This window comes from Megalops cyprinoides, chromosome 11 (assembly GCF_013368585.1).
Source record: "Megalops cyprinoides isolate fMegCyp1 chromosome 11, fMegCyp1.pri, whole genome shotgun sequence".
Taxonomy (NCBI): Eukaryota; Metazoa; Chordata; class Actinopteri; order Elopiformes; family Megalopidae; genus Megalops; species Megalops cyprinoides.
The window spans coordinates 17,726,012-17,750,986 of record NC_050593.1 but is presented as its reverse complement, the minus strand read 5'-3'; the positions used below and the strand labels follow the sequence as shown (position 1 = coordinate 17,750,986).

General features: G+C 44.3%; 3 protein-coding genes across 5 annotated transcripts in view; 2 read left to right on the top strand and 1 right to left on the bottom strand.

Moving 5' to 3' along the window:
• xpo4 (exportin 4) overlaps window positions 1–2,972 on the top strand; it is a 30,996-nt gene extending 28,024 nt beyond the window's left edge. The window contains 6 exon segments of the mRNA XM_036540360.1: window positions 68–248; window positions 381–499; window positions 675–805; window positions 1,332–1,449; window positions 1,985–2,077; window positions 2,268–2,972. Coding sequence (XP_036396253.1) covers window positions 68–248; window positions 381–499; window positions 675–805; window positions 1,332–1,449; window positions 1,985–2,077; window positions 2,268–2,465 — 840 coding nt within the window. The 3' untranslated portion in view covers window positions 2,466–2,972.
• Window positions 2,973–5,517: 2,545 nt separating this feature from the next.
• On the top strand, window positions 5,518–7,995 carry eef1akmt1 (EEF1A lysine methyltransferase 1). Its single transcript, XM_036541270.1, has 5 exons — window positions 5,518–5,647; window positions 5,959–6,122; window positions 6,448–6,530; window positions 7,099–7,376; window positions 7,622–7,995. The coding sequence occupies exons 2-5, from the start codon at window positions 5,976–5,978 to the stop codon at window positions 7,750–7,752; spliced, it is 639 nt and encodes a 212-aa protein (XP_036397163.1). The 5' UTR covers window positions 5,518–5,647; window positions 5,959–5,975; the 3' UTR covers window positions 7,753–7,995.
• A 1,149-nt stretch (window positions 7,996–9,144) lies between these two features.
• ift88 (intraflagellar transport 88 homolog) lies at window positions 9,145–24,327 on the bottom strand. Of its 3 annotated transcripts, XM_036541144.1 has the most exons (29): window positions 24,279–24,327; window positions 23,634–23,721; window positions 23,366–23,428; window positions 23,222–23,281; window positions 22,554–22,607; window positions 22,310–22,373; window positions 22,001–22,070; window positions 21,685–21,775; window positions 21,350–21,454; window positions 20,617–20,719; window positions 20,173–20,287; window positions 19,587–19,818; window positions 19,308–19,378; window positions 19,124–19,210; window positions 18,878–18,977; window positions 17,506–17,592; window positions 17,087–17,273; window positions 16,764–16,872; window positions 16,353–16,503; window positions 15,902–16,017; window positions 15,578–15,630; window positions 15,357–15,422; window positions 15,049–15,155; window positions 14,348–14,408; window positions 14,004–14,042; window positions 12,732–12,776; window positions 11,983–12,030; window positions 10,826–10,939; window positions 9,145–10,274 (listed from the first exon to the last, which is right to left on the bottom strand). In XM_036541144.1, exons 2-29 carry the CDS (start codon window positions 23,718–23,720, stop codon window positions 10,153–10,155), a joined length of 2,607 nt encoding a protein of 868 aa, XP_036397037.1. In that variant the 5' UTR covers window position 23,721; window positions 24,279–24,327; the 3' UTR covers window positions 9,145–10,152. The 3 variants fall into 3 exon arrangements, with proteins under 3 accessions (XP_036397037.1, XP_036397035.1, XP_036397036.1); XM_036541143.1 differs by lacking the exons at window positions 9,145–10,274; window positions 10,826–10,939; window positions 11,983–12,030 and adding an exon at window positions 12,975–12,992 and having other exon boundaries at window positions 12,594–12,776; XM_036541142.1 differs by lacking the exons at window positions 11,983–12,030; window positions 12,732–12,776; window positions 14,004–14,042.
• Window positions 24,328–24,975: the final 648 nt, after the last annotated feature.

Genomic DNA, 24,975 nt, shown 5'->3' with positions numbered 1-24,975 from the left:
AGCACTGCAGTGTATGTCAATATAATTGTTTTGTGTCTGTCTCTCTCCCTCCGTCTCTGTGCCACAGTCAAAGTCTATGAAGCTGTACGAGGCGTGTCTGACGCTGCTGCAGGTGTACTCCAAGAACAACCTGGGCCGTAAGCGCGTGGACGTGACGGCCGAGGAGGACCAGTACCAGGACCTGCTGCTGATCATGGAGCTGCTCACCAACCTGCTGTCCAAGGAGTTCATCGACTTCAGCGACACCGGTACGGCTGTGTGCGCGTCTTTGTTTGTGTGTGTGTGTGTGCGCGCGTGCGTGACTGTGTCTGCGACTGTGCATTAGTGAGTTCTGAGATCAGCACTGAAACCACACTAACAGAGTGTGTGTGTGCGGCCAGACGAGGTGTTCCGGGGCCAGGAGCAGGGCCAGGGGGCGAGTCGCTCGGTGTCGGCTGCAGACGTCGTCCTCTACGGGGTCAACATCGTGCTGCCACTCATGTCGCAGGACCTGCTGAAGGTGAGTGCTGCTGTGCTGATCGGAATGGGAAGCGCCGGTCACTGTTCCTCCCTGAACATGAAGCACAGACGCTGTCAACAGCTCAACGGCCCATAATGTTACAGGGAATTTCTCTAGTGTGTATATGTGGATGCAGAATGCATTTGATGACTGCTCTTGTCCTTCTGTCCTGCAGTTCCCCTCTCTGTGTAACCAGTACTATAAGCTCATCACCTTCATCTGTGAGATCTTCCCCGAGAAGATCCCCCAGCTGCCAGAGGAGCTATTCAAGAGCCTCATGTTTTCCCTGGAGCTGGGCATGACCTCGTATCCTTTCTGTCACTGTAGGAGTGTGTGCGTGTGTATGGGGCTGTGTACGCGCGTGTGTATGGGGCTGTGTACGCGCGTGTGTATGGGGCTGTGTACGCGCGTGTGTATGGGGCTGTGTACGCGCGTGTGTATGGGGCTGTGTACGCGCGTGTGTATGGGGCTGTGTACGCGCGTGTGTATGGGGCTGTGTACGCGCGTGTGTATGGGGCTGTGTACGCATGTGTGTGCGGGGCTGTGTACGCATGTGTGCGCGTGTGTGTGTACGCGGCTGTGTACGCGCGTGTACAGAGTGTTGGGTGTGTACGCGCGTGTACAGAGTGTTGGGTGTGTACGCGCGTGTACAGAGTGTTGGGTGTATGTATCTGAAGCACTGAGCCCTAAGTGCGGAGGGCTCGGTTGGTTGGCTTGGTTGTATGTGGGAATCCTCACTGCGTGTGCATAGCGCGGGGGCTGCGCTGTGTGTTGAGACGATCGGCGTGTTTGCATGTCGTGTCTGCGTGCTTCCTTAACCCACGGCGTTCAGGATAAGTCCGGAGGTGAGTCAGCTGTGTCTGGAGGCCCTGACGCCTCTCGCGGAACAGTGCGCCAAGACGCAGGAGACGGACACCCCTCTGTTCATCGCCACACGCCACTTCCTCAAGGTCAGCCTCACCCCTCACAGTGTCTGCGGAACACTCCGCAAGGCTCCAGACACGCTTCTGGGCCGTACTTACTTTGCCTCCCCACTTGGAGAAGGTTCACTGAGTTCACATGCAGCTACTGAACCTGTGGTTTCAATAACAATGTTAAACCAACAGCTCTAACAGTAAAACATTCTGAACATATTAGAATATTGCCATCAATTGATATAATCTTGTCTTGGCTAGTATGCGGTTATTTAAAGCTAGCTGTCTGCTAAACAATTATGCCTGCTGCCTAGTTGGACTAAGTATTGCACTGATGTTTTACAGTGATAGTATTTGTTTACATGCACTTACTGCATTATGCTGGAGTGTTGTAGGATAGAGCACTTTTAAGCACCTGCCTGAACAGAAACCATGGTAGACTTTTAACTCGGTTGTGTAGAGTGTGGATGGGGAGACTGAGTCCTGCGCAGTGAAAAGGATGAATCAGACATGCCCTGCCTGCTGGCCCTCTACATGCTGTTTAACACCCTTCCTCTGTGTCTGTCTGCAGCTGGTGTTTGACATGCTGGTCCTACAGAAACACTACACAGAGATGACCGTCGTAGCAGGCGAAGCTCTCTATACGCTAGTGTGCCTGCATCAGGTGAGAGTCAGCACAATGGCTTAATTCTTAGAACAATAAGTTATTCCCATCATTTATGAATGGGCTGGGATTTGAACACTTTATAAGATGTCCGTGGGAACATCCTTCCTTCCTGTCCCCCCTATTGTGATGTAACATACTCGTGTCACTTCCCCTGCGTAATGATGTCACTTCCCCTCCCTCCGTGCAGGTGGAGTACTCAGAGCTGGTGGAGTCTCTGCTCTCCAGTCAGCGGGATGCGGTGATCTACCAGCGGCTGGCCGACGCCTTCAACAAGCTGACCGCCAGCAGCACCCCTCCCAGCATGGACCGCAAGCAGAAGGTGGCCTTCCTCAAGAGCCTTGAGGAGTTTGTGGCCAACGTGGGGGGGCTGCTCTGCGTCAAGTAACCACGGCCGGCCCCGCTGCCACGACAGCCCCACCAGCTTGCCAAACCGTGGTGACAAGAAAAAACGAGTTATTGCACTGTTGGACTTTGACAGAGTGCTGAGGAGACAGACCGTAAAACAAGACAGGTTTTGTGTGCTGGTGGGTGTCTGTGCCCTGCTCTGCCCCACCCCCTTCCCCAATGCGGAGTAACCCAAGGCCCCCCAGCACATGCGTGAAGCCAGAGGCGGGGGGGGGACCAGGCAGGGGAGGAGCCCCCCCCCCTTCAGCATTCACCACGTTCATCTGTCAAATCTGATCTGTGCTTACGATATTAGCGGGAGGTTTGGGATGAGTAGAGAGAGTGAATCACGCGTGGACATGTTTGGCCGTAGTGGTCCCCCCTCCCCCGCCCACTCTTCCCAGAGTGCCTTTGTTTTCTTGTTTGTGTTGTGTCTTTGGCTGCAGCGTGATGTGCGTCTCTCGGAGACGTGCACGTGCTCCAAGACTTGTTTCACCCAGTGGTTGACACGGACCCGGGGGGGGGGGGGGTGGGGTTGGGGGGAGGGGCGCAGATCACCATGACGACAAGCCTTATTCTCTGGCACCATCAAGCCCCTGAACCAGCAGGGGGGGGAATAACCAAATCACTCTGTGTTCGTAAGGGTGTACATATATTTTCAAAAGAGAAATGGGGAAAAAGGCTAGAAAATTTTTATAAGATAGATGTCAGATAAGCAGACTTTTTTATTATTATTTTTGCCTGAAGGAAAAGGGCATGATGTGATTTTTTTTTTTTTTCTTCATTTTCCGTTCTGTTTTCCGCAAATCTTTCAGACGGTTCTGCCGAGGCGCTACTTGCTTAGGAGCTCTTTTTGTCCCTTTCCTGACGAGGGGGGGCGGGCCAACCTCTCTAAGCAATGGGAAACAGACACTTCAGGCCCTGTGGACTCGAGCTTCAGAGGAACTGTGAAACAGGCAGACCAAGTGGGGGGGAGAGGAGAAATAAAACTATTGGGACTGAATACACGGGTACCTGAAGCATAGCTTACACTCTAGTTTTATTTTTGTACCACCACACCCCCATACACAGAGTGGAAGTGAAGTATAGTCCATATTGCTGAAGCAATAACCAACCAAAAAAAATGGAGGCTATCTCTTTCACAGTGTGTGGACACCACACCACAAATTGTAGCCATGGCACCTGTAGAAGAATCCCAGTACTGCTATTCCTGTTAATAATTGAGTTCGGAATGCCTAAATGAAATGTATACGTGTATATAAACTTATTATATAAACTTTTTGAGTGCTGTTTTTCTGTTAGGTCTTTGCCACTATGTGCCGTTGTCAGCAGCAGTGTACACCTCGAAACCAGGGTGATGCAACAATCTTGTTCCATTTTTTTTTTTCATTTGTTAATTCTATTATTATTTTAGTTCATTGTAGCAAAGAGAAACCATGTTGAGAAGTGTAATTTCCTCCGACAAGAGCTTTTTATCTAAGAGAATTTTACCCTTTTATTTAAATTCTTATTTGAAAGCAAATAGTTGAGAATTTTGTGGGGACCACGCTTCTAAAAAACTAAAGTGCTTTAAACCTGCTCCTGAATGTATCTGGAAATCAAACATTGAACCAATATAACCAACCCGATTTTTTTTTGTCTGAAGTGAACTTCAAGCAGAACCTCAAATAAAAAAAGGAAATTAAATGCAGACACTGTTATTACTTTGTTTCCTGTTAGGAAAACAACCAGGCAGAGCAGAAGCACTGTACAGTAGCCACCTCTGTTGCTACAACTGAACTCTGAATGTTCCTCTTATTATTGTGAGAACAGAGCAGTTAAACTCCATCGTTGAATGCGCCTTGAAAGTACAGGTCAAATGCACAGCCTTCAAAGTACTAGAAAGGGCCTTCTCATGATAGCAGTGGTTGAATGCATGAAAAAACTGGGTTGTCATGTGTATCTTTTTATGACCCAAAACCTTTGTGTCATTGAACAGTGGGGATCGATCCTCTATGTAAGAATAATTGGCACATCGTATTGGACAGGTTAGATTTATGCAAATAAAATAAAACATTTGAGCAATGAAGCACTGAGGTTTCTTTGGCTGAATGCATGCAAGTGAGGAAACCTGAAATAGACCTGGATCCGAAACACACTTGGATTTAGATCTGGATCTTAAGCACACATCAAATACCTGGGTATAATCTACAGAGTTCAGAAAATCAGAGGAAAGTTAGAGTTAGTGCAAAGGTACATTAGGTTTTTTAAATCAGCAACAAATAGAATATAGTACCACTATCTGTCTTATTCTGAAATCCTCAGGTTTGCAGAACAATTTTGCAACTGTTCAGATGTTATTCATGCACAATAAAGGCTTGTAAAAGTGAGAAATGAAAAATTTGTACTCAAATACATGATGGCATCAAGCCCTGAGTCTTGAAAGGTAGGTCTTCAGTCAGGTCTCAGTCTTGTAAGTGGAACACCAACTGAGAAGGTTTGCCTGTTATCTCTTTCTCAAGACAGTGATCTTCCACAGCTGAACCCATCAGCTGCCACTGGTTACATTTCACAGTTGGGAAAAACAAAAAAAACTGGTCCAAAAAACTATGCCCTTCTGTTTGGCATTAGTGCTGTGTAGATCAATAGATCTTTAGAGTGTGTGGAGCAGATTATAGGATAGTGAGGTCTATAAATAGCAGGAGCCATCCAGATTATGTGAAAATAAACTCTGCACAGCGCTGTTTAAAAACCAGACCTATATGGATGCTTTAAGAAATGCGTGCTATGGGTCCATGACTATGTGGGATGGTATACACTCACTTCTACCGTTGATCTACTTCTACCGTGTAAACCAAGACAGCTATGTCGCTAACGCCTTACTTCCCCAACCCTGTTCCGAGTGGGCAACTACAGTAACATTAAACATGGCTGTCGGATCTGATCGGATTGTCGGATTTGATCTGATCTGTGGATATTTCGAATACACCAGCCGTGGTACAACCTCCAGCAGTCCAGTGCAAACGAACTACATTTTTCGATTCGCTTTCACACGGTAAGTCCTTCCTCGGCACCCGTAGGCAATATGTACATGTGGTCTAGGAGAAAGGTGTCTTGACTTGGGGAGATACAAAAATTTATTTCAACCGGGATAACCACCCACCCGGTTTAGTCTATTTTGAGACGGCTACGGAGTGCTGTCAGGTAAGAGTTCATAAATTAAAGTTAAGATAAAAGCGTCTGCCAAAATGAATAAAAGATTGTATGACTAGTGTAAGAACGTTCAGTGCATCTCCATTTTGAACTGATGGACTTGCTAACTCAAACTGACAATATTTTTGTGTCACGCTAAATAGACTGATTATTTTGCTCGTTCCCCATCATATGTGGTGTTCTCGCTAACCAACCTAATTACTGACAAGTACGAATAAAACGTTATTGCTAGTTTCTGGATGAGGGCTGCAGTTTTGCAGTAACAGGCTACCCAGTCGGATCGAAACGTTGTTTGTTCTTAGGTAGTCATCGTTGTACCATGAGTGACAGCGACGACGATGTACCCCAGCTGTCTGCATCCACTTTGGCGGCGCTACAGGAGTTTTACGCGGAGGAGAAGTTCGGACTGACTAGGCACGGCGATGCAGTGGACAAATTCTCCGTGGGGGCTGTAGAGGAGGACTGGGTACTATACTTTCTCTACACAGTAAACAGGAAACACCGATGAGTAATATTAGATTTAATGGACCTGTAATGACAAAACAGTGTCCATAGAGAGTGGACTTGACGTTCGATAGAGATAGTAACGTTACGAGCTCAGACTACATCCATCGCGCACGGAGGAAAGCATTGTATCTACGTTTCTGGAGAAAGGTGGTGGTCAAAACACAACCATATGTCAGCTGAGCAAATGACAGTTTCCTGGTCTTAAATCTTGTAGAAAACCGTCATTGCAGTACATGTGTTATGATAGTTGTTTTAATTGATTTTTTGTACCTGTTCCCATTCAGCGGATGAGCCAGTTCTGGTACAGCGAAGAGACCGCGGAGCGGCTTGCTGAGGAGGTTCTGCTGGCTGCAGGGGAAGGTGGCAGGTGCGTCAAGACTTCTGAGGCCTCAGTGTCCTGTTGAAGCACAGGTACACATGCAGGCAGTCTTACACCAGTCAGCAAATCAGTGTTAATAGTTTCTAATCCAAAATGTAATCTAATCATGTAGTGTTTATAACCCAAATGTTCCTGACTTGATTCACAGGTAGGCCACTGCTGTCATACTTAACCCAAATTACCCCTGTAAATATCCAGCTGTATAAATGTATAATGTATGAAAACAATAGGCTATGTACATTGCTCTGGATTAGTTTGGGTAATGTAAAGCTATGCCTGCATGTGGTGTAATGGTAGGACACAACCTGAATATCACAGGTTCAAATGGAGCCTGTTTGGTGACCACAACCTCTCCTTAATTTGCTCCAGTAAAATTAAGTGAAGGAAATGGATAATATACTGTAATGGCTAAAAGTTCTGAGCATTTATGTTGCCTATGAGAGATGTAAATAATGATGATGTATGTTAATTACTGCTGTTCAGAATTTAAGCGGAGCGTGCAGAGATGGTTTGACCGTTTCTCGTGGTGATGCGTGGTGTGTGTGTCTTGTGACAGGATAGCGTGCCTGAGCGCGCCCAGCGTGTACCAGAAACTGAAGCAGCGGAACGCAGCCGCGTCAGCCGTGCTGCTGGAGTTTGACCAGCGCTTCTCCATCTACGGGGACGAGTTCATCTTCTACGACTACAAGAACCCGCTGTGCCTGCCCGAGGACGTGGGCCCTCAGAGCTTCGACATCGTCATCGCAGACCCACCCTACCTGTCCCAGGAATGCCTCAGCAAGGTGGCGCTGACGGTGAAGTTTTTGACGAAGGGCAAGGTGCTGCTGTGTACAGGTGAGCTATGGAGCCACTGGGAGTTCCGGATGTCTTCTGGCTCCAGATTGGCTGTCTGATCAGCCTGAGTTCCTGTAGTATGAAAAAGGAAGCTTCTCTCTGCATGAGACTTGGTATTCTAGTTTCCGTTCAGTCACTGTATGGACATCAGTGTGATATTGGTATCCAGCTGAAACACTAATAGAAGGCTTTCATGAATCATCCAGCATCCTCGCTCTCTCTCATTCACTCACTCTTTTCCACAGGGGCTATCATGGAGGAAGAGGCAGAGAAACTCCTGGGTGTGAAAATATGCAGGTTCCTCCCCAAACACAGTCATAACCTGGCCAATGAGTTCCGCTGCTATGTCAATTACCAGTCTGCTCTTGACTCATGATGTGTGTTGACCGCAACTGCTGGTCCCATCTTTTAGTTTTCAAGTTGTAGGAGTGTTACATCCCAAAGTCAGAAGTGTAAATTACCTCTCGTATCCATTTAATAAAGTTGAATTTGTATTTTGTACAAAACTTGCAAATATTTGACAATATTTCTGCAGGTATTTTACTGCTTTTGGCTGAATACAGTCAAAATCAGTGGGGCAACTTACATGCCATCAAGGCATTCATAGTAAGCTCTGGAATAAGACCAATAAAAACTTTATTTCTAAAATAAATTTTAAAGTGAAAAAATGAATGTCTGTGCAGATATTAAAATAATTAAAAAATATTTTGTCTGAAAAGAAACTCAATCTCATCCTAATATTGTTTCTCAGTGCATATAATATATATAGGCATTTATCAGACGCTCTTATCCAGAGTGACTTACATCAGTTACAGTTTTATCCATTTATACAGCTGGATTTTACTGAGGCAATTGTGCGGTAGGTACCTTTCCAAAGGCTACAGCAACGATGCCCCAGCGGGGAATCGAACCAGCAACCATTTGGTTAAAAGTCCTGCTCCTTAACCACTATGCTACACTGTCACCCACTCTATTTGCTGCTCACCACCATTCTAATCGCTCATAGTACATACTGCTTTGACTATGGTAGGGTAGAATGGGCACTGCAATGGTGACCCCGGATTCAGAGGGAGCGATGCTCATTTTCTGGACAGCAGATGGCAGTATGTGCCAAAAGGATAATTTACCAAGGTGATAATTAACATGGAAAATCTGGATCACTAATACTAATTGTACTGAAGACATTCAGGTATTTTCTCTAATATGGACCATCTTAGTTTACGTTTACTTCTGTACTTTTCCTTCTAAAACTGCTTTAGCTGCAATAATGTTGCCAGCATTATGTCTGACGTTTTACCCAATTTGCATGCATAGCTTGGCTTGGGCTACCAATGAGTGCTTGATTCTGGACCTTCTACTTTCTTGTCCAATGGGGGCATGCAGGTGCAGCCCAGCAGGTGTAGGCATAGCTCTTGTAGGATTGGCCCTCCCACCCCCACACAGCAGCTTGTGTGCCAGATAAAGCTGAGTATGTGGACAGGGTACAGGGGCACTGCTGTATTTGATGCTGTTCTCAAGTGTGCAAGGTTTTTTCTAATACAAATACCTGTACTAGTACTCATTCATGTTGCTAGCCACTGTGTAAATATATGTGTACTTGCTGCTGGAAATGAATTTAATATGTTGTAATGCTTCTACTGTTTACAAGTTCCCCTCAAGTATTCCCCTCAGATAAATCAGGCTGAATGAGTAGCTGCAGGGATTACTTTGTAAAATCATTTTTTATTTTCATATTGGTTCAAATAGGCAAGTGAACAGGATGGTGATGCTCAGTTTTCAATCTGGCTGCTTTGAAACATAGTACAAAGGAACGGAGAAATATAAATATTACAAAACAATGCCTTTACAGCATAACAACCGTCCTTTCCAAATGCTCTGAATGGAGTTGCCTCGGGAATATCATGGATGGAAATCAAAGCTGAAAGCTTTTTACCAGGGTCAGGGGGGGCAGCTGCACAGCACCGATGGTGTTTCCAGCGCAGTTTGAAGAAGTGAAATCTAATCACTTCTGGGAAAAGAGAGACCCTTTTGTTTCCAGCTCTCGGAACAAACCCCACTCTGGTCAGGCCCAGAAACAGAAGGGGGGAGCTCAGTTTTGTACAGGCTGTCAAAATGGAGATCCAGAGTCTTTCTGAAAATGACAAACTGACAATGATGCCTAAATATGAGTGCCCATAAAGATTGAAAAAGGCTAACATTTAGTTTATTTAAAAAGATGCAGATGTTTGGTCCCTCGTGACATTATACTTGTTCTGTTCAAATGGTTATCGGTAATTGAACTGGGTTTTAAATATCCAGCGACATTCCAGGTCTCGCTCACCCCCTGTTCCCACATCACATCCTTGGCTGTACCTTTACAGGGCACATACACTGCAAGTGTTTGCCTGAAGACCCCTGTCAGGGCCAAAACACTTCACCTCTCCTCTGAGTGCTTCATGTGTGCAGGAATGTGCTGCTGTTTTTCATTTTCATCGACTTGTTTTTTTTTTCCCTACGAGTGCCAATAATGTAACTATTAATATAAACACAGTGCCTTTAAAAAATTACTGAAAGTTCCATGTGATCTGCATGTACAGTTGGGAGGATCACAGTTCTTTTGGAGTTGAATGTTAAATGCATGTAAGCCATGGAATAACAGGCCAGCTTACTTGGTGCAACACAAATGCCTCCAGCCTTTAGAGAAGTCACAATAGCAACCAGGCTAATGAATACACACTAAAGAATGTGGGGAAAGATCAGGGTGATTTGGTGAGGTAATAAAACGGATTGTCATATGCTATTCCGGCAGCAGGTCGTCTCCCAGCTCTTCATCCGCAAACTCATCCTCCTCAGTGCGCTTCTTGGCTGCCGTCTTAGGCCTCTCCATCTGGGGGCCCAGGGGATCCACATAGGAGGCATCTGAATACAAACACAAGCATTATTCTATATTGGCTTGGCAGCTGACTTCGTGCAAGGGCTCTGAATGGATAATAAACTAATTACGTCTTGACAGATGACTGCCTTTCCAAATTAAAACCAATGGTCTATAAAAAACACTACAATGCAGCTCAAAGATGAGGGCTGATACTTACAGAATTCAGTCAATTTAATGTAAAAATGGAACTTTATGTAAAAATATAAATCTCAGCAGTATGTTACATTATATTTTTTTCACACCCCAGCATTTGGGAGGATCATGGTTGTGGTACAGAAGGAGGAGACTCTCACAAAGATAAAACCAGTCATAACACTGTATTCAAAAGCCATAAATCTTTCTGTTAGGAATGAAAACACTTAAAATGAGGAGGCAAGCAACCCTTCACACTTGCAGACAGCTGTGTCAAGGGAAGACACGCAACGTGAAACACTGGCTTGTGTTCCCTGAGAGAAAGATAAAGAGAGAGGAGGTGCTGAGACACAGAGAGAAAGGAGAGCGACAGCTCTTTGTCTGCCCGGCTCAGAATGCTCACCTATGTCCCGCTGGCTGCTGGCCTCGTACGGCTCGTTAGACCCGGGCAGGGCCCTCAGCCTGGCGCTCAGCCGCTCTCCCTTGGCACTGGTGCCATGGCTGCTGTGCCCGCTGTCTGAGGAAACACAGCCACACTCGCGTGAAACCCAACACATCCAACATACTGAGGATGACACAAGACCATCCCCTCACCAGAGCGCAGACAGAAAAACACAGTGTCTCTCAGGCCAGAGCACTGCAGAATCTGGCTCTTTCACATTTCTGAGCTGAGGGAAAAGAGGGTAACATTACAGCATTTGGTGTTGCTAAAAATGCATCTAAGGTAATTGCTGGCATCTTTTTTTCAGTTTCATTGTTGGCATTTTACTATAATGAACAGTTTTACAAAAGCCTCAGATCCTTACAAAGTACAAAACTTTAGCTGAAAATACTACGTTCAGTAATTCAAGCCTGCATTAAGTCATTTTTATAACAATTCCAGGTGTTTCTGGGATGAAGGCTCTCTGCTTCACATCTCTATGCAGGGGGACTGATTAACAGAGAGAGGCCGGTCAGATGTGGAATTCACAAACCAGCCTCTGGAGGTCAGGTGACCATGGGGTCCCTTACAGTGAAAACAGGGAGGGGAGGAGGCCAGAACTCCCAAGCTTGGGTTGGGGCCTCTCAGATAGACCAGTGATGTGAGTGGAGACGTGTCTTCCAGTAAAACTCGCTCCTCTTTACAATCAACGTCCTCCTCACCTCACATTATACATAAATAGTCATTAATAACAAAGCTCAGAAATTAACACTTGGGCATTTAAGGAAGAAACAAAGCAGCGGGCACAGAAGGAGCAACTAACTTCAAATGAGATTTAACAATTAATATTCCTTTTAACATGTTTTAGTCACTTTAAGGTTGTTGTGTAAAATGAGCCTTTTTCAAATCAAAACAAAGCACAACATCCCCAGAGTTCAGCAGCACAACAGGGATATTAATATGACTGATTCATAGGTATACTTGTATTAAAATGTACATCTATAAATGATAGAATAGCCCCATACGTGGCCACGGGTCCCAGGTATTTCTTCAGAATTAATCAAACTGAACTCTGTAAACAACAGAGAATTGTGTGTTATCACAGAGATGCTCCACATTTCCGAGGTGCAAAGCATTACCTCTGCCCTGCTCCAGTAGAGGACTGTGCCTAGTCTCAGGAAGAAAGACTGCAGATAGACCAGCATGGAGAGGAGGACACAAAGACAGGATCATTGAGAAGAGCAGTTTAGAAAGAGAACAGGAAAACATAAAACCCAGGGGCATGCTCATATATACACACACACAATTGAATCAGGCCTTGCCTCTGTAATGACGTCATATATATATTCTGTTACAGGAGCTACATTATGGATAACTTGTGCTTAAAACAGGAATGTGTAATGTTGAGACTTGATTTCTGGGTGTATTTATCTGCCACTGTAGGCACCAAAAGAACAGGTGTAGGAACTGGTGAACAGAAGCAAGAATTGTGTGTCCATGCAAATCAGTCTGAAGTTTGTTAGGAGGAAAGGCTCATTGCAGATCTGATGTGTGGTGAAGAAAGCGCAGCTACACTGTACATTATATGCGAAATACACGATTTATACTCTGTATCAGAGACGCACAGCTGTGGGCCCAAGACCTGAAAAAACAACTGCTTTGTCTGTTTGTAATGTAATTAGAGAGGACTGTGCTGATTTTATACTTGGAGTGAAACCTAAATCTTAAGCAGAGCCCTGGGGCCTGGCCCTAACTCAGCCCTGACGCTGATGTAGTGGAGCTTCCACTGCGCCTCAGCTCTCCGTTACTGCAAATGGGCCAAATGAGTTGTCTGTATCTAAAAAGCCCAGTGCAGCTGAAGTGTATTGGGTTTTTCAGAGTGGCGTACCGTTGGCCTTCATAGGGGGAGTGCTGTTCGGGGAAGAGGAGCCCACTGGGAAGCAGGAAAAAAGGTCACATATGAGTCAAAGTTTTCAGAGTGAGAAGCAAGTCAGAGGGAAGGTTCTATCATAGCCTCACACAACACACACACACACACAGCCTGCCAGTCACACTTTGAACATGTAGAGATTCCAGACTACAGTCTCAGTCACTGGTTAGATTCACCTGTGACTGAATTTGTGCTGCTCACCTGTTTTACCATCCACATCTGAGTTCCAGTAGGTTTAGAAAGGAAAAGGCAGCAATGAATTTTGGGGTAGAAACACAAGGAGTGGTAGATGTACTAGTGCTTTCTCTAGATTTTCAATGGGAATCTGCAACAGTAAGGAAACTGCAACTTAAGGAAGCTAACTAAAAGCTTGCCACCATTTATAAAAGATTCCATAGACTAAGGTGCTAAGGCACAGACTAAGCTTTCTGCTGACGAAAGCAGGAGAGTAAGAAGGAAGAAGAGCAAAAGGAGGAAAACAAGTGTTGTTAGTCTTTCCTTTCAGCTTTCACCAAATAAGGTGCACCTTAGTATACAAACATTTAGGGAATTAAGGGAATGGTCTAGAGCTGCAATGATTATTCCAACCATTCAAATACATTTATGGAAATTAGATCAGAAAGACTATCCAACTGACATAAATTTAAATTGGCTTTTGTAACAAATTTATCACTTCAGTCAAAATGAATGTAAAAATCCTCAGCTGTATGGAATTTTAAAAAGACGATGCATGTTACACTGTGTGAGTCAGAACTATCCTGGTGTAATCTTATATATATATAAGAACATCTACTAACCTAGAATTCTGCTGGACAATGTGTGAAACATGCAACACCAAAGTCAGCAAGGTCTGACACTCTAATACCAACAATACAATGAAAGCATAGCAACGTGTTGTTTTTTTTACTGTGTCATTGAGCAGGTTAATACAGAGAAGCACACTTTTCAATATTAACCACGACACAAGGCCTTTGCACTGAGCCTCTTTTGTGTCTGAACGCCCTTCACATACTCTGATCTAGGGCTTCCACCTCTGGTCCTGGAGGGCAACGATGTTTCTATTCAACCTGCAGTTTTATGCACTTAACAATTAAGATTCAAATGGAGGTCAAATTAAGCATCTATCTGAGGGCGCTACTGGTTTAGAGAGTGCTAAAAACATGCTCTATTGTGGCCCTCCAGGACCGTAGGTAACAAGCACGCTCCGTTTCTCTCTGCAGAGAGCCCTACCGTTGGCCCTCTTGGGAGGAGTGCTGTTTGGGGAGCTCACTGACAGGAGCAAGTCCAGAGAGCAGGGGAGAGAACGAACACAGGGAGTTGGAAATGGTCTCATGGAGACACATGAAAAAGAAGCCAGTCACATCACACAGCCACCACCCAACACCCTCCAGCAAGAAATTCCCGGCAGGGAATACAGCATGCATGTCATGTCTGCCTTCGTGATGGGGTTTTATTAAATCTTATGAGCAATTTGGAATCTGCCCATATTAGTGAGTATGGATTGTCACGCTAATGAAGCCTTTTTAATTTGAAAGTGAACAGAGGGTTCAGGACTGGAGAGCTGCTGCACTCACCACTGCTGGCACTGCCCTCCCTTCGCCCCCGCGCACTGCTCTCCCTGCCAGACCTCACCCTCTGCAGAGAGAGAGAGAGAGAGAGAGAGAGTGGGAGAGAGAGAGAGAGGGAGAGAGAGAGAGAGGGAGAGAGAGAGAGAGAGAGAGAGAGAAAGGGAGAGAGAGAGAGAGAGAGAGAGAGAGAGGGAGGGAGAGAGACAGAGAGAGAGACAGAGAGAGAGAGAGAGAGAGACAGAGAGGGAGAGAGGGAGGGAGGGAGACAGAGAGAGAGAGAGAGGGAGAGAGACAGAGAGAGAGAGAGAGGGAGAGGGAGAGGGAGAGAGAGAGAGAGAGAGAGACAGAGAGAGAGAGAGAGATAATTGGACAAAGAAGACATGATTAACAGCTCCAGTCTTACTTTCAGCACATTACTGTTGCTCCTTGACCCAACATTTCAGAGCTGGATTAAGGAGCAGTTTTGTCTGATTCAGCCTTACACCTGCATTCTCCCTGCATCCCACTGGCAGGCTGTGGCTCAGCAGGTCAGATGGGCTATAGAGTTACTGGAGCTATCCCAGTGAGACCTGGCACCTATTTTCTGTATTATTCACGTTTTATGCCAGGCACAGAAGGGCTACAGGTATGTGCAGACCCATACAGGCCCAGTACAATATAGCCCCAGGTAGGGATATCTTAGGATATCTCAGTATAGCCCACTGTACCTGCTCCTTCTTCTCCTTCAGCTTCTCCACCTTCTTGAGCTTGGTGGCGTATTCCTGGACCTCCTTCAGCCCCATGTCAGAGCAGAGTCGTACAAGGAAGCGGAGGCCTGCATGGAGAGGCACTCGGTGTCAGCTCTGCAGACCCACACACACTTATCTACTCTGAACTCTGCAGATCCAAACACACTCATCTCTCTGCACTCTGCAGATCCAAACACACTCATCTCTCTGCACTCTGCAGATCCAAACACACTCATCTCTCTGAACTCTGCACAAACTACACAGTGCCATTCACAGGGGTACGTTACATTCCACGCTTTCAGGGAATTTTCGATGGATGTTTTTGTAGGTCTCCAGCGACTTCTGGTAGTTTCCTGCGATAAAGAATATTGCATATTCAGACACTTGAAAACAAAGGTTTGTTTTTTTTTTACCACATGTAATGCACTGAGCTTGCAATATTACTTAAGGGGCATGGCCTGTATGGAGACAGACTGGAGGGAGGTGTGCATAAGCCAGACACACTTACCACTCCTCCTGTAGCAGCTGGCCACCATTAGTTGCCACTTCACCTGCGTGGGCCTGTTTCAACAACCCCACAGTCAGAACACAACATAACAAAATGCACTACACACATACACACACACACACACACACACACACAGTGTACATGCATAGAGACACACACAGATTGTGTACATACTTAGAAATTCACACACAAACACATAGAGTGCATTCTCACACATGCTTAAACAAACTTTCCAAGCACACACATGTAAATGTATGCACGCATACACACAGGCTTAACCAAAAAGAGCAAACGTACATCTTCGTAATATACACTGAGACTTACTGAATGAGGGCAGCCCTCTCAAAATACTGAATGGCCTTTTCACAGAACTGTGTGTCAATGTAGTACGCTCCCAGCCACTCTATCACATCCATGTTTGATGGGAAATACCTATAAGACTGTGTCAAACAAAACCATTAGATATGCTAATACATTACATTACATTCATTTAGCACACGCTCTTACCCAGAGCAACTTCCAGCACAAAAGAACAGAAGTGTATCCATTCAAGTTGAAATGAATACCCACAATAAGGATCATTCAACTACTACATGACAGAAGTGTTTGTTTAACTTTATGCAACTGTGTGGCACCAAAAAACTAAAGGTTTCTGTATTTCTCTCCATCTGGATGCACTGTATTTCTGTTCGCCTTCGCTGCCTGACGAAGCAGCCCCTCTTAAAGGCTGCTACAGTGAATAAAATGACTGACTGATGGGTTGAGGGTGACCCACCTCATAGTAGTACTGGAAGGCCTGGGACTTGTCCCCCTCGCTGTCGTACAGCTCCCCCAGCTTGGCCAGTGCCTGGGGATCTGTGGGCGCAACACTGATCAGCTGCATTAGCCACTCGATGGCCTGGTTAGAGTCCTCCAGCATCTCATATCTGCAGTGCTCTGGTTACGAAATGTAACCCACCTGACACACATCAACCATTGTGCAAGTAACATGCTATACTGCTATGAATATCGTCACATGTATGAACCACACCTGTGATTATAGGTCACTGTGTTGTGTGTGTTTCGGAGGGTTTGGCATGATTTGCTAAGGTGTCTCATGATTTAGCAGAGTTTGGCAGTACTGGGCACGGTTTGGTAGGATGTAAAGGGATTTGGCAAAGTTTAGCTGTGTGAGGCGGAAGGATACAGGTTGGCTATCTGGTACATGACTTGGGCGCTGTTCCGCAGAATGGCGTGGAGCTTAAGGAAGCAGTCCAAGGCCTCCTCTAGCCGACTCAGCTTCTTATAGGTCAGGCCTGGGGGCAGAGGGGCCGCACAACAAAGACAAGCATTCATTACAGTCATAAAACAAGAGAAGGAACACAAAAAGTGCCTCTTACTGACTGTGTTTCTCATTATTTTCTCTGTTGGATGTAGTTTTTCAGAATACGATCACATTTGTGGAGAGAGCAATTGTGGTGTAAGCGTTGGTACAGTGGTGCAGATGACTGATGCAGGTAGATGGCTGACCCAGGTTGTACAGGGCCTCCGTGCAGGAAGAATCATTCCTCAGAGCCTCCTTGTAGAACTCCGCTGCCTTCTCATAGTCCCGCCGCACAAACACGGTGTTGCCTTTGTTGGTCAGGGCTGCGGGGTTGTATCGGTCAGCAGCCATGGCCAGGTCAGCGTAGCGGTCTGCCTGGTCAAAGTCCTTCTCCTGAGGGGAGGGTCAGGCAGTGAGTGACGCGGCGTACCACGGCAGTGACTGAGTACTGTCTCGTTCAGTGACACTGGGTCTGTCCTATGACTGAATGGATAAACGTTTACAGTTATTTGCATTTCGATAGAAGACATCCCTGACAGACGGCTAGTTACATTATCTGCGTTTTCCGTTCTACTTAACATGTGCTGTAACATGTGCTGTGGCGTGCTTGGCGGTGGCGTCTCACCAGAAAGTAGAGGAAGGAGAGGTTGGTGGCTGCAGCACTTTTCACTCTGCTGTCCTTCTTCTCAAACATCTTCAAAGTCTCCACTGCCTGTACAGACGGACATCAGACACACCTTAACCCAGCCCAGCGCTCATTCTGAAACCTGAGGTGGAAGTCTGCCTGTGTGCCTATGCAGGGGCCAGTCCAGGGTGTCCTTCCACAATGTTCACAGAATTTAGAGTCTGAGGTAGATGGGAGTGTCTAATACATTGGTGTGACTTATGTGTACAGGAAAAACACTGTTTTGGTTCATTTGGTGAACTTTTTCTGGTTTGGACTGGTCATTGTGAAAATTTGGTAACAGAGGAATACTTCTATATAAACATTACATTATTGTCATTTCACAGACGCTATTACCCAGAGTGACGTATATAGCTTACAATTTCTCCATTTATACAGCTGGATATTTACTGAGGAAATTGTAGGTGAAGTACCTTGCCCAAGGGTACAACAGCAGTGCCACAGCAGGGAATAGAAGCAACAACCTTTTAGTTACTAGGCCTTTACCACTACACCGCATTGCTGCAATCATACATATAGAATTCCTTATACATAGGATTACAGATATTATACAGTTTTATAGCAGCCCCTCTTAAAAATGAGAAGCTAATGGAAGCCTGGACGATTCGCGTAGAGATGGAACTGATGAGATCAATGGAACTGCTGAGTTTCTGATGATGCCTGGATTATTCATTTGCATTTTTTTTCCAGAAAGGTTATAAATGCAGGAGGAAAATATGAGGAGCGAAATCCCACCCTGGCACCTGTGTGTAGAGCTGTGTCAATAGTGTAAAGTGGAATTCTTTCTTGGACTGAATAAGCTGTTTAACTGCTGGGATTTATTGAGGCAGTTGAAAATGGCGTCATCTGGAGAGATCCAGGTCAGACTAAGTGAGGGGTTGGTGCCCTTCAGGGCCACGGATTTTCTGATTTTATAGGGGGGCTCTGAAATGCTTATTTAGACCTGGAACACTGGCTGTACAATCTGTCTCTGATTCCTTTCCAAATATACATAAGAATGATGAGCTTCTCCGAGCTTACACTAATACAAGATGTCCAGAAAATACAGGGAAAAGCAGCCTCAGTTCTAAGCAGGGGGAAAACAATCACTCACAGTAACAAACACACACGTACCTCCATCTCAAGAGCCGTGCAGATGGACAGAGCGGAAAAAAAGACAGAATAAGGTGCAGCACACAGTGAATGAGGAATGCATTAACAGGGACAGGGACAATTTGCTGAGCCTTCTGAAAGTTAAAGTGAAATTACAAGTGAAATCTAATTTAGATGAACACGCATGCCATGCGCATGCACTGACTCCGGGTGTTTTTACCTGATTGAAATCTCTCTGTCTCAGGTAGGTAATGGCTTTGTTAATTTCTAAATCGTTGGCCAGCTCAACATACTGAGAGGTCTTCACCATCTCTACACACCTGCAAAAAAAAGTCATCAGCATTCGACGACAGTGTAAAACTGAACATGCTTTTATAGTGACAAACGTGAAGATTTTCACTTTTTGAACAATACTTTGGCACATTTACCCAACAGCCTGCCGTATCTGGATTTTTTCCACACTCACCAGTCGAACCCTGCTGCGAATGATCCTTCGATGACCGGTGCAATGAGTTTTGCAGCTGTCATGATGAACTTCTCTGCCAGCGCCTTCCTGTGGTGGAAAGAAGTATTGCACCTTGAGTCTGCTTGGCTAGTCATTTAACCCATGCTTACATTAGTCAGGGGGAAAATCTCAGACGGGACATTACTTTTCTCTTTCCATTTGGTGAAGCTGGTCATTCTTTATGGCTTCAATCACAAGGTTGGTGTGTGGGTCGTCCTGTGAAGGTAAAATTATGAGTCACATTTTAGGATGTGAGCAGAATCTCTTCTCACGCCTGCACTAACCTCTTCCACAGCCATTTACAGGGTCTGCATGTACACACATATTGCCTGGTCTTGCTGCTTTCCTGTATATATGAGAGCAGGGCACAGCTCAGACCCTTCCAGCATTACAGAATGCATTATGTAGAGTCCCGTCTGCTCACACTGGGAGAGATGTACTTGTCCTCCTCATCGATGCCCAGCGGGACGGAGATGAGTTTCTGGAAGGCCTTCTTCATCCTGTCTCGGTCCCCGATGGCGTAGTAGCACAGGATGAGGTTGTACCCTGTCTTTATGTTGGGGCTCTCGCTCATGATGTGCTCCAGCGAGGTGATTGCATCTGAGTACTTTCCGATCCGTATGAACACCACCGCAATGTTCTGCATGATTTTTATGCTGCAAAAGAGACAGCATCACTGCTAATCCCCTGCCCTTAAATGTGCATCATTGCTAGATTACTACACTTAATTGCGCATCACTACTAACCCCAAGCACTTAACTGCACATCACTACTAACCCCCTGCAATTAAATGCACACCACTGCTAACCCCCTGAATGTAACTATGCATGACTGGTAACCTCCTGCACTTGCAACTGCAACACTGCAACTGCACATCATAACCAACTCTCAGCACACATTACTACAACTTCCCAGCACAGTATATCACTGCTACCTTTCTGCATCACACTGCATAAAATCTGTGAGGAAACAAAGGTATGGGGAAGTGAGGTATGGAAAAGCCAGCTCACCGAAGCTCCTTGTGGGCATTTGAAATCTGGTCCAGAGCCATGCGGTAAAATTTGATGGCTTTTGGGTAGTTCTTTTGTTTGAAGTAAATATTTGCCATATTCACTTTTAACAGTCCTGTAACCCCGAAAATGGACAAATTTAGAAGCACAGATACTGCCATGTTTTGTCACATCATTCAAAAATACAACATAATATAGAGTGCCTAAATGCAAGATATGATCACCATAAGTTCCCAATCAGATCTGTAGAGGCTTATCACTTATAAAAAGTGAATCACATTAAACTGACCGATGAATAAATAATGATAGATTTCAATGCACAGCAAACCCTAATACCCGTGACATTGTATCCATGGTGCATTCCTACATATCCACCCTTAGTACATTTAACAAACATTCACTCTAGTGTTCAGTCACAGGTCCCGTTCCCCTTCCTCCATTTACCTGCATTGCTGAACATCTTATTCTTCACAATGACCTGGTAGGTATTCAGGGCCTCTGGGTACATGTCGTTGTTGGCGTACTGGTTGGCTAAATTAAACAGAACCTGGGCAAGAAGAGAAATCATTTCTAAACAGTCTGAGACACTCTCTGACAGTGCCTACACATGCACTAGATTTGAACTTGCAAGCTCCCTTTTCCCTAACTGCTAAAGTAAACTATGTATTCCATACTTAATGATGATCTGTGTTAACATCACTGATTAACATTAAGAATCTACCTGTCATAGAATCTTGAATTACAATGAAGGAGTACAGGATATTACAATGGAGGAATACAGTATTAATTTTGTATAAATATTTGACTTAAAATTACAAATGTATATACAATCTACAAATCTATCCCTTACAGTGATGTTTCTGTGCTCTGAAAAGTTCAGGAAGCCCTACTGAAAACATTGAGTCTGCAGGAAAACACGAATCAATCCATGATGATCCCGTTAACGTCAGGATTTCTGTAAATACTTGATATCATAAAAGCAGGGACCATATGAATTTGAAACGTTTCATTCCTGACAATGTCTGTTTTATACCTGAACATACACTGCCTTCCGGTAAGCTGGGCATTAATGTCTAGAAAAACGAAAAATGTGATCACTGGTTATTGTATATTGCATGCATGTGTCAAACCTGCCCAGGGGAAAGAGTGGAAAGAGTTAATAAAACAAATCACTCACAGAATAGGTGAGGTCGAGGTTGATGTGGTCAGCCGTGCCTGTCTGCTCCCTCTGTCTCACCAGTGCCCTCTCCTTCCGCCCTGCTTCTTTGGCTTTTTCCAGCGACTACGAGAAGAGACACACAAGGCGCCATGTTGGATCAAAACAGAAATGAAACCAAACAAGTGCACTAAACAAGGATGGAAGAGAGGTAAATATAATTCTTACAGGGAGCTCAAACACACTGCTGTTCCCATTCAGCTGCTAAAATCCTCTTCATCTTGACTGATAAGGAAAACCAGTTTCTGCTTACTGCACAGATGAAAGGAAAAGGTGAACCATGGGGAAACTCTCACCAGCTGAAGATCACCACGACCGTGAGCCATACAGCTCTCCTCGATCAGGTCGTTCACCTTCCTCTCCAGAATCTTCATCTTCTCTTCAGGCCTGAAACACAAGTTTGTAAGAGCTGGGTCCATCACACTGTCAGATGCCATCTCCATGCACATTTCCTTCCATACACACCTGCATTTCCACCAGTATTTATGTTTTCAGAGTGCATATGTGTACTTTCATTAGGACATGTAAGTGATAACACAGCAGCGGAAATGAGAACCACTGTTGCATGAAAATCTGTAATAAACCATATGACACAAATATACGAAAACCTACGTGTCCTCATTTTTTGTTTCTAAGGGAGGTGCGGGTCCTTTGGACTGGCCCAATGGGTCAAATGCAGAGCCTGAAAGAGACATGAAACAGCTGTTTGAAAAACATCCCCATACCAAGTCATGCAAGACTGCAATATCTAACAGTCACTGTACACAGGCTGTACAAACTACTGCTACATGCTGTAACCACTACTCCTCCTTGCTACTCTGTTCTATAATCATTAATCCTCACTGATGCCCTGTGCTGTGTTAATTACTCTTTTAACAGTACAAGAGCCTCTGTCTCCACCTCTCTCCCCTGGGGTCTCACCTCTGGCCACAGCTGAGGAGTACCCGGCTGCTCGCACCGCGGTCATAGGCCGAGCTGTTCCCTCCTGTCACAGAAATCCACACAGAGATACAAGGTTATGCCTCACTATTCTTTGATTATTCTCTAATGAGACCTTTCATCTGTTATATGCAGTATTGTAGCAGTAGTGTTGCCACCTAGTGGCTCCCAATGAGACTCATTACATGGGAAATGAATGTGGAAAGGTTGATGCCGATTGTCCTACCTGCACAGCACCTGTCATTGGTCGACCCATAGAGGAGGCCATAGGTACCCTTGACTTCATGATTTTACATCATGAAAAACAGACGAAAATCAATCAATCAACGATTAACATACAGAATGGTCCACTGTGAACAATGTAAGACCTGTGTTACTGCATGCATGTTGTGTCTAACAAATTTATGTAAATAACACCTTAATTTGCTTATTCTACATCAGAAATTCTAACAATGTCCTCTTAGAAAATCTGCTCTCATCACCACTCTCATTCTGTCCCTAAGTACTGAAAGATATCAATATATAGGTAATAGTTTATCTTTCATATTTTTTTCAAATGCAATATTCTATTTTCTACACTCTATATACTCAATCTACATCTGTGATTTCACAGTGTTTGTTATTATTCAATAAATGTTTTGCATTAATTACATAATGCATTCAGTTGCAAGAATGAACTGAGCATTTCAGAGCAAAAAAATTGGAACTGCCATAAAAGGAAAACTTTTAGTCATCCTCCTGGATTGTGAATATGACATTATCCTTCATCTTCAAAAATTCCAATATACTTGTTCTCAAAGCGTAAAACAAATAAATACTAGTGTGTTCAGTGATATTAAAGCAGAGCTAAATGACCCAGAAAGTAGCTGTTAACAACCTATCAGTCAAACTCACCCCAAATGAGGTACCCAAGGCCCGTCCCCCAACAGCTGTACCAGGAAATTTGGCAGTCATCTGACAAGAAATTTATAGATTATTACACACAGCTCTGCTAATGATAAACCAGGTAACTATCAGCTGCACAATAATGTAACTTACTGGGGGCCGTCTTCCATGGCTTGTCCTGACAGCCTGTTGAAAGCCAGCATCATTGTCCAGCTCCTGGAAAACACATTTATGTCAGTGTTGCTTAATGGATGTCAATAACAGTCCTCAGTTTCTCTTTTAATTTGCTGGACCAAAAAAAAAAAAAACATCTCACTCTCAGCTCAGAAATAAAAAAGCATTTTGGAGATCTGTAGAAACATGTAGCGTCGATGAAAAAACAGAATAATATACATTCACAGGTTCAATGTTGGCAATTTACCTCGGCGTCAAATGTAGGATTGTAATCATTGTAACCAGAATACAGATCGTCTTCTTCTTCAGCCGCTAGATGTACATGCTCCATCATACTGTAAAACAGAAGAGAATCTCACGTTATTCCTCTATCACTTATTTAAATTGTGCAATGTACAAATATATACTTAATGTACAGATGCATTGGTCTCCTTGGGCACATTTATATGCAAAATCAACGTAAAAAATACAGACTACAATAAAAAAAAATAGTTTCTAACTCTACAATCGGTAAGCTGATAATTAACTAAGATATATTTTAACAAGTAGTTAGCTGTAACGTTAGTAAGCTAGATAATAGAAAAAAGCAGCGGAAAAGAGACAGAAAGCAGAGAAGAAGTACACTGAAACATAACATATGCTTAGACCTAGCTCACATACTATGCAACACAGTGTCGAGTTTTCATTAATTGAACATGCTTAATTGAACATGCTTAAAAGATTGTTAGCGATCCCGCTATTTGTTAGCTACTATTAGCCTGGCAACGTTAGATAAAGCATGTTACCTTGCCAGCTAACTATGTATTACAGGTAAAGAAAAAAATTACAAGCAATCAAGAACAAAATGTAGCCAGCTGGCAAAACACTAACAAATGCAACGTTAAGAACTCACATTTTTTTCTGGTATCAATTTGTTGACACGCACAAATCCATGGAAGCTGAGTCCCACAATGCAATGCGGGCTACGTGTGTTTCTTAACTATTTGGAGCCTGTGATTGGTAAAAAGGCAGGTCAGTCTTGTTTCAACCATTTTTATTGGCTAACAGGTAGGAGGCAGTTGCTAGGATACAGCAAAGTCGCTTGAAGTTGTAGCAGGAAAATGAGGAACCTCAGCTGGTTGCAGAGGAGTTCCATGTAAAATATTTTACAGGAGTGCAAAATGGCTGATTTATGTCATTCTATGTGAATTATTTATCCCTAATGTTTTGATGTAGAAATTATCACAGCCAACGTCTTTCCCTCATTCAGTACTCTTTCCTCAAGCACGCCTGAGCCCAGCATCGATTACTCTAGAGGCTTAACCATTGATCAAGCTAATCCCTTCACTTTAATGGATGGATGTCTTTTAGGTCGTGTTTTAGCTTTTGAGCAGGAGCTATTTCTTCTGTTAGGCGTGTAAAACATGCATCTTATAGCCAGCGACGTACACATTTACCGTGTGATTTAGTGTGACATGTAGTGTGATTTTTGTGGGATTTGTCAGCTATATCCTAATGTTAATCGTAAATCCAGTGATACCCGAAATCTTTTAACAGTTAATTATAATAATGCAGGTTAACTTTAGCAAATGATATACACAACACTAGAT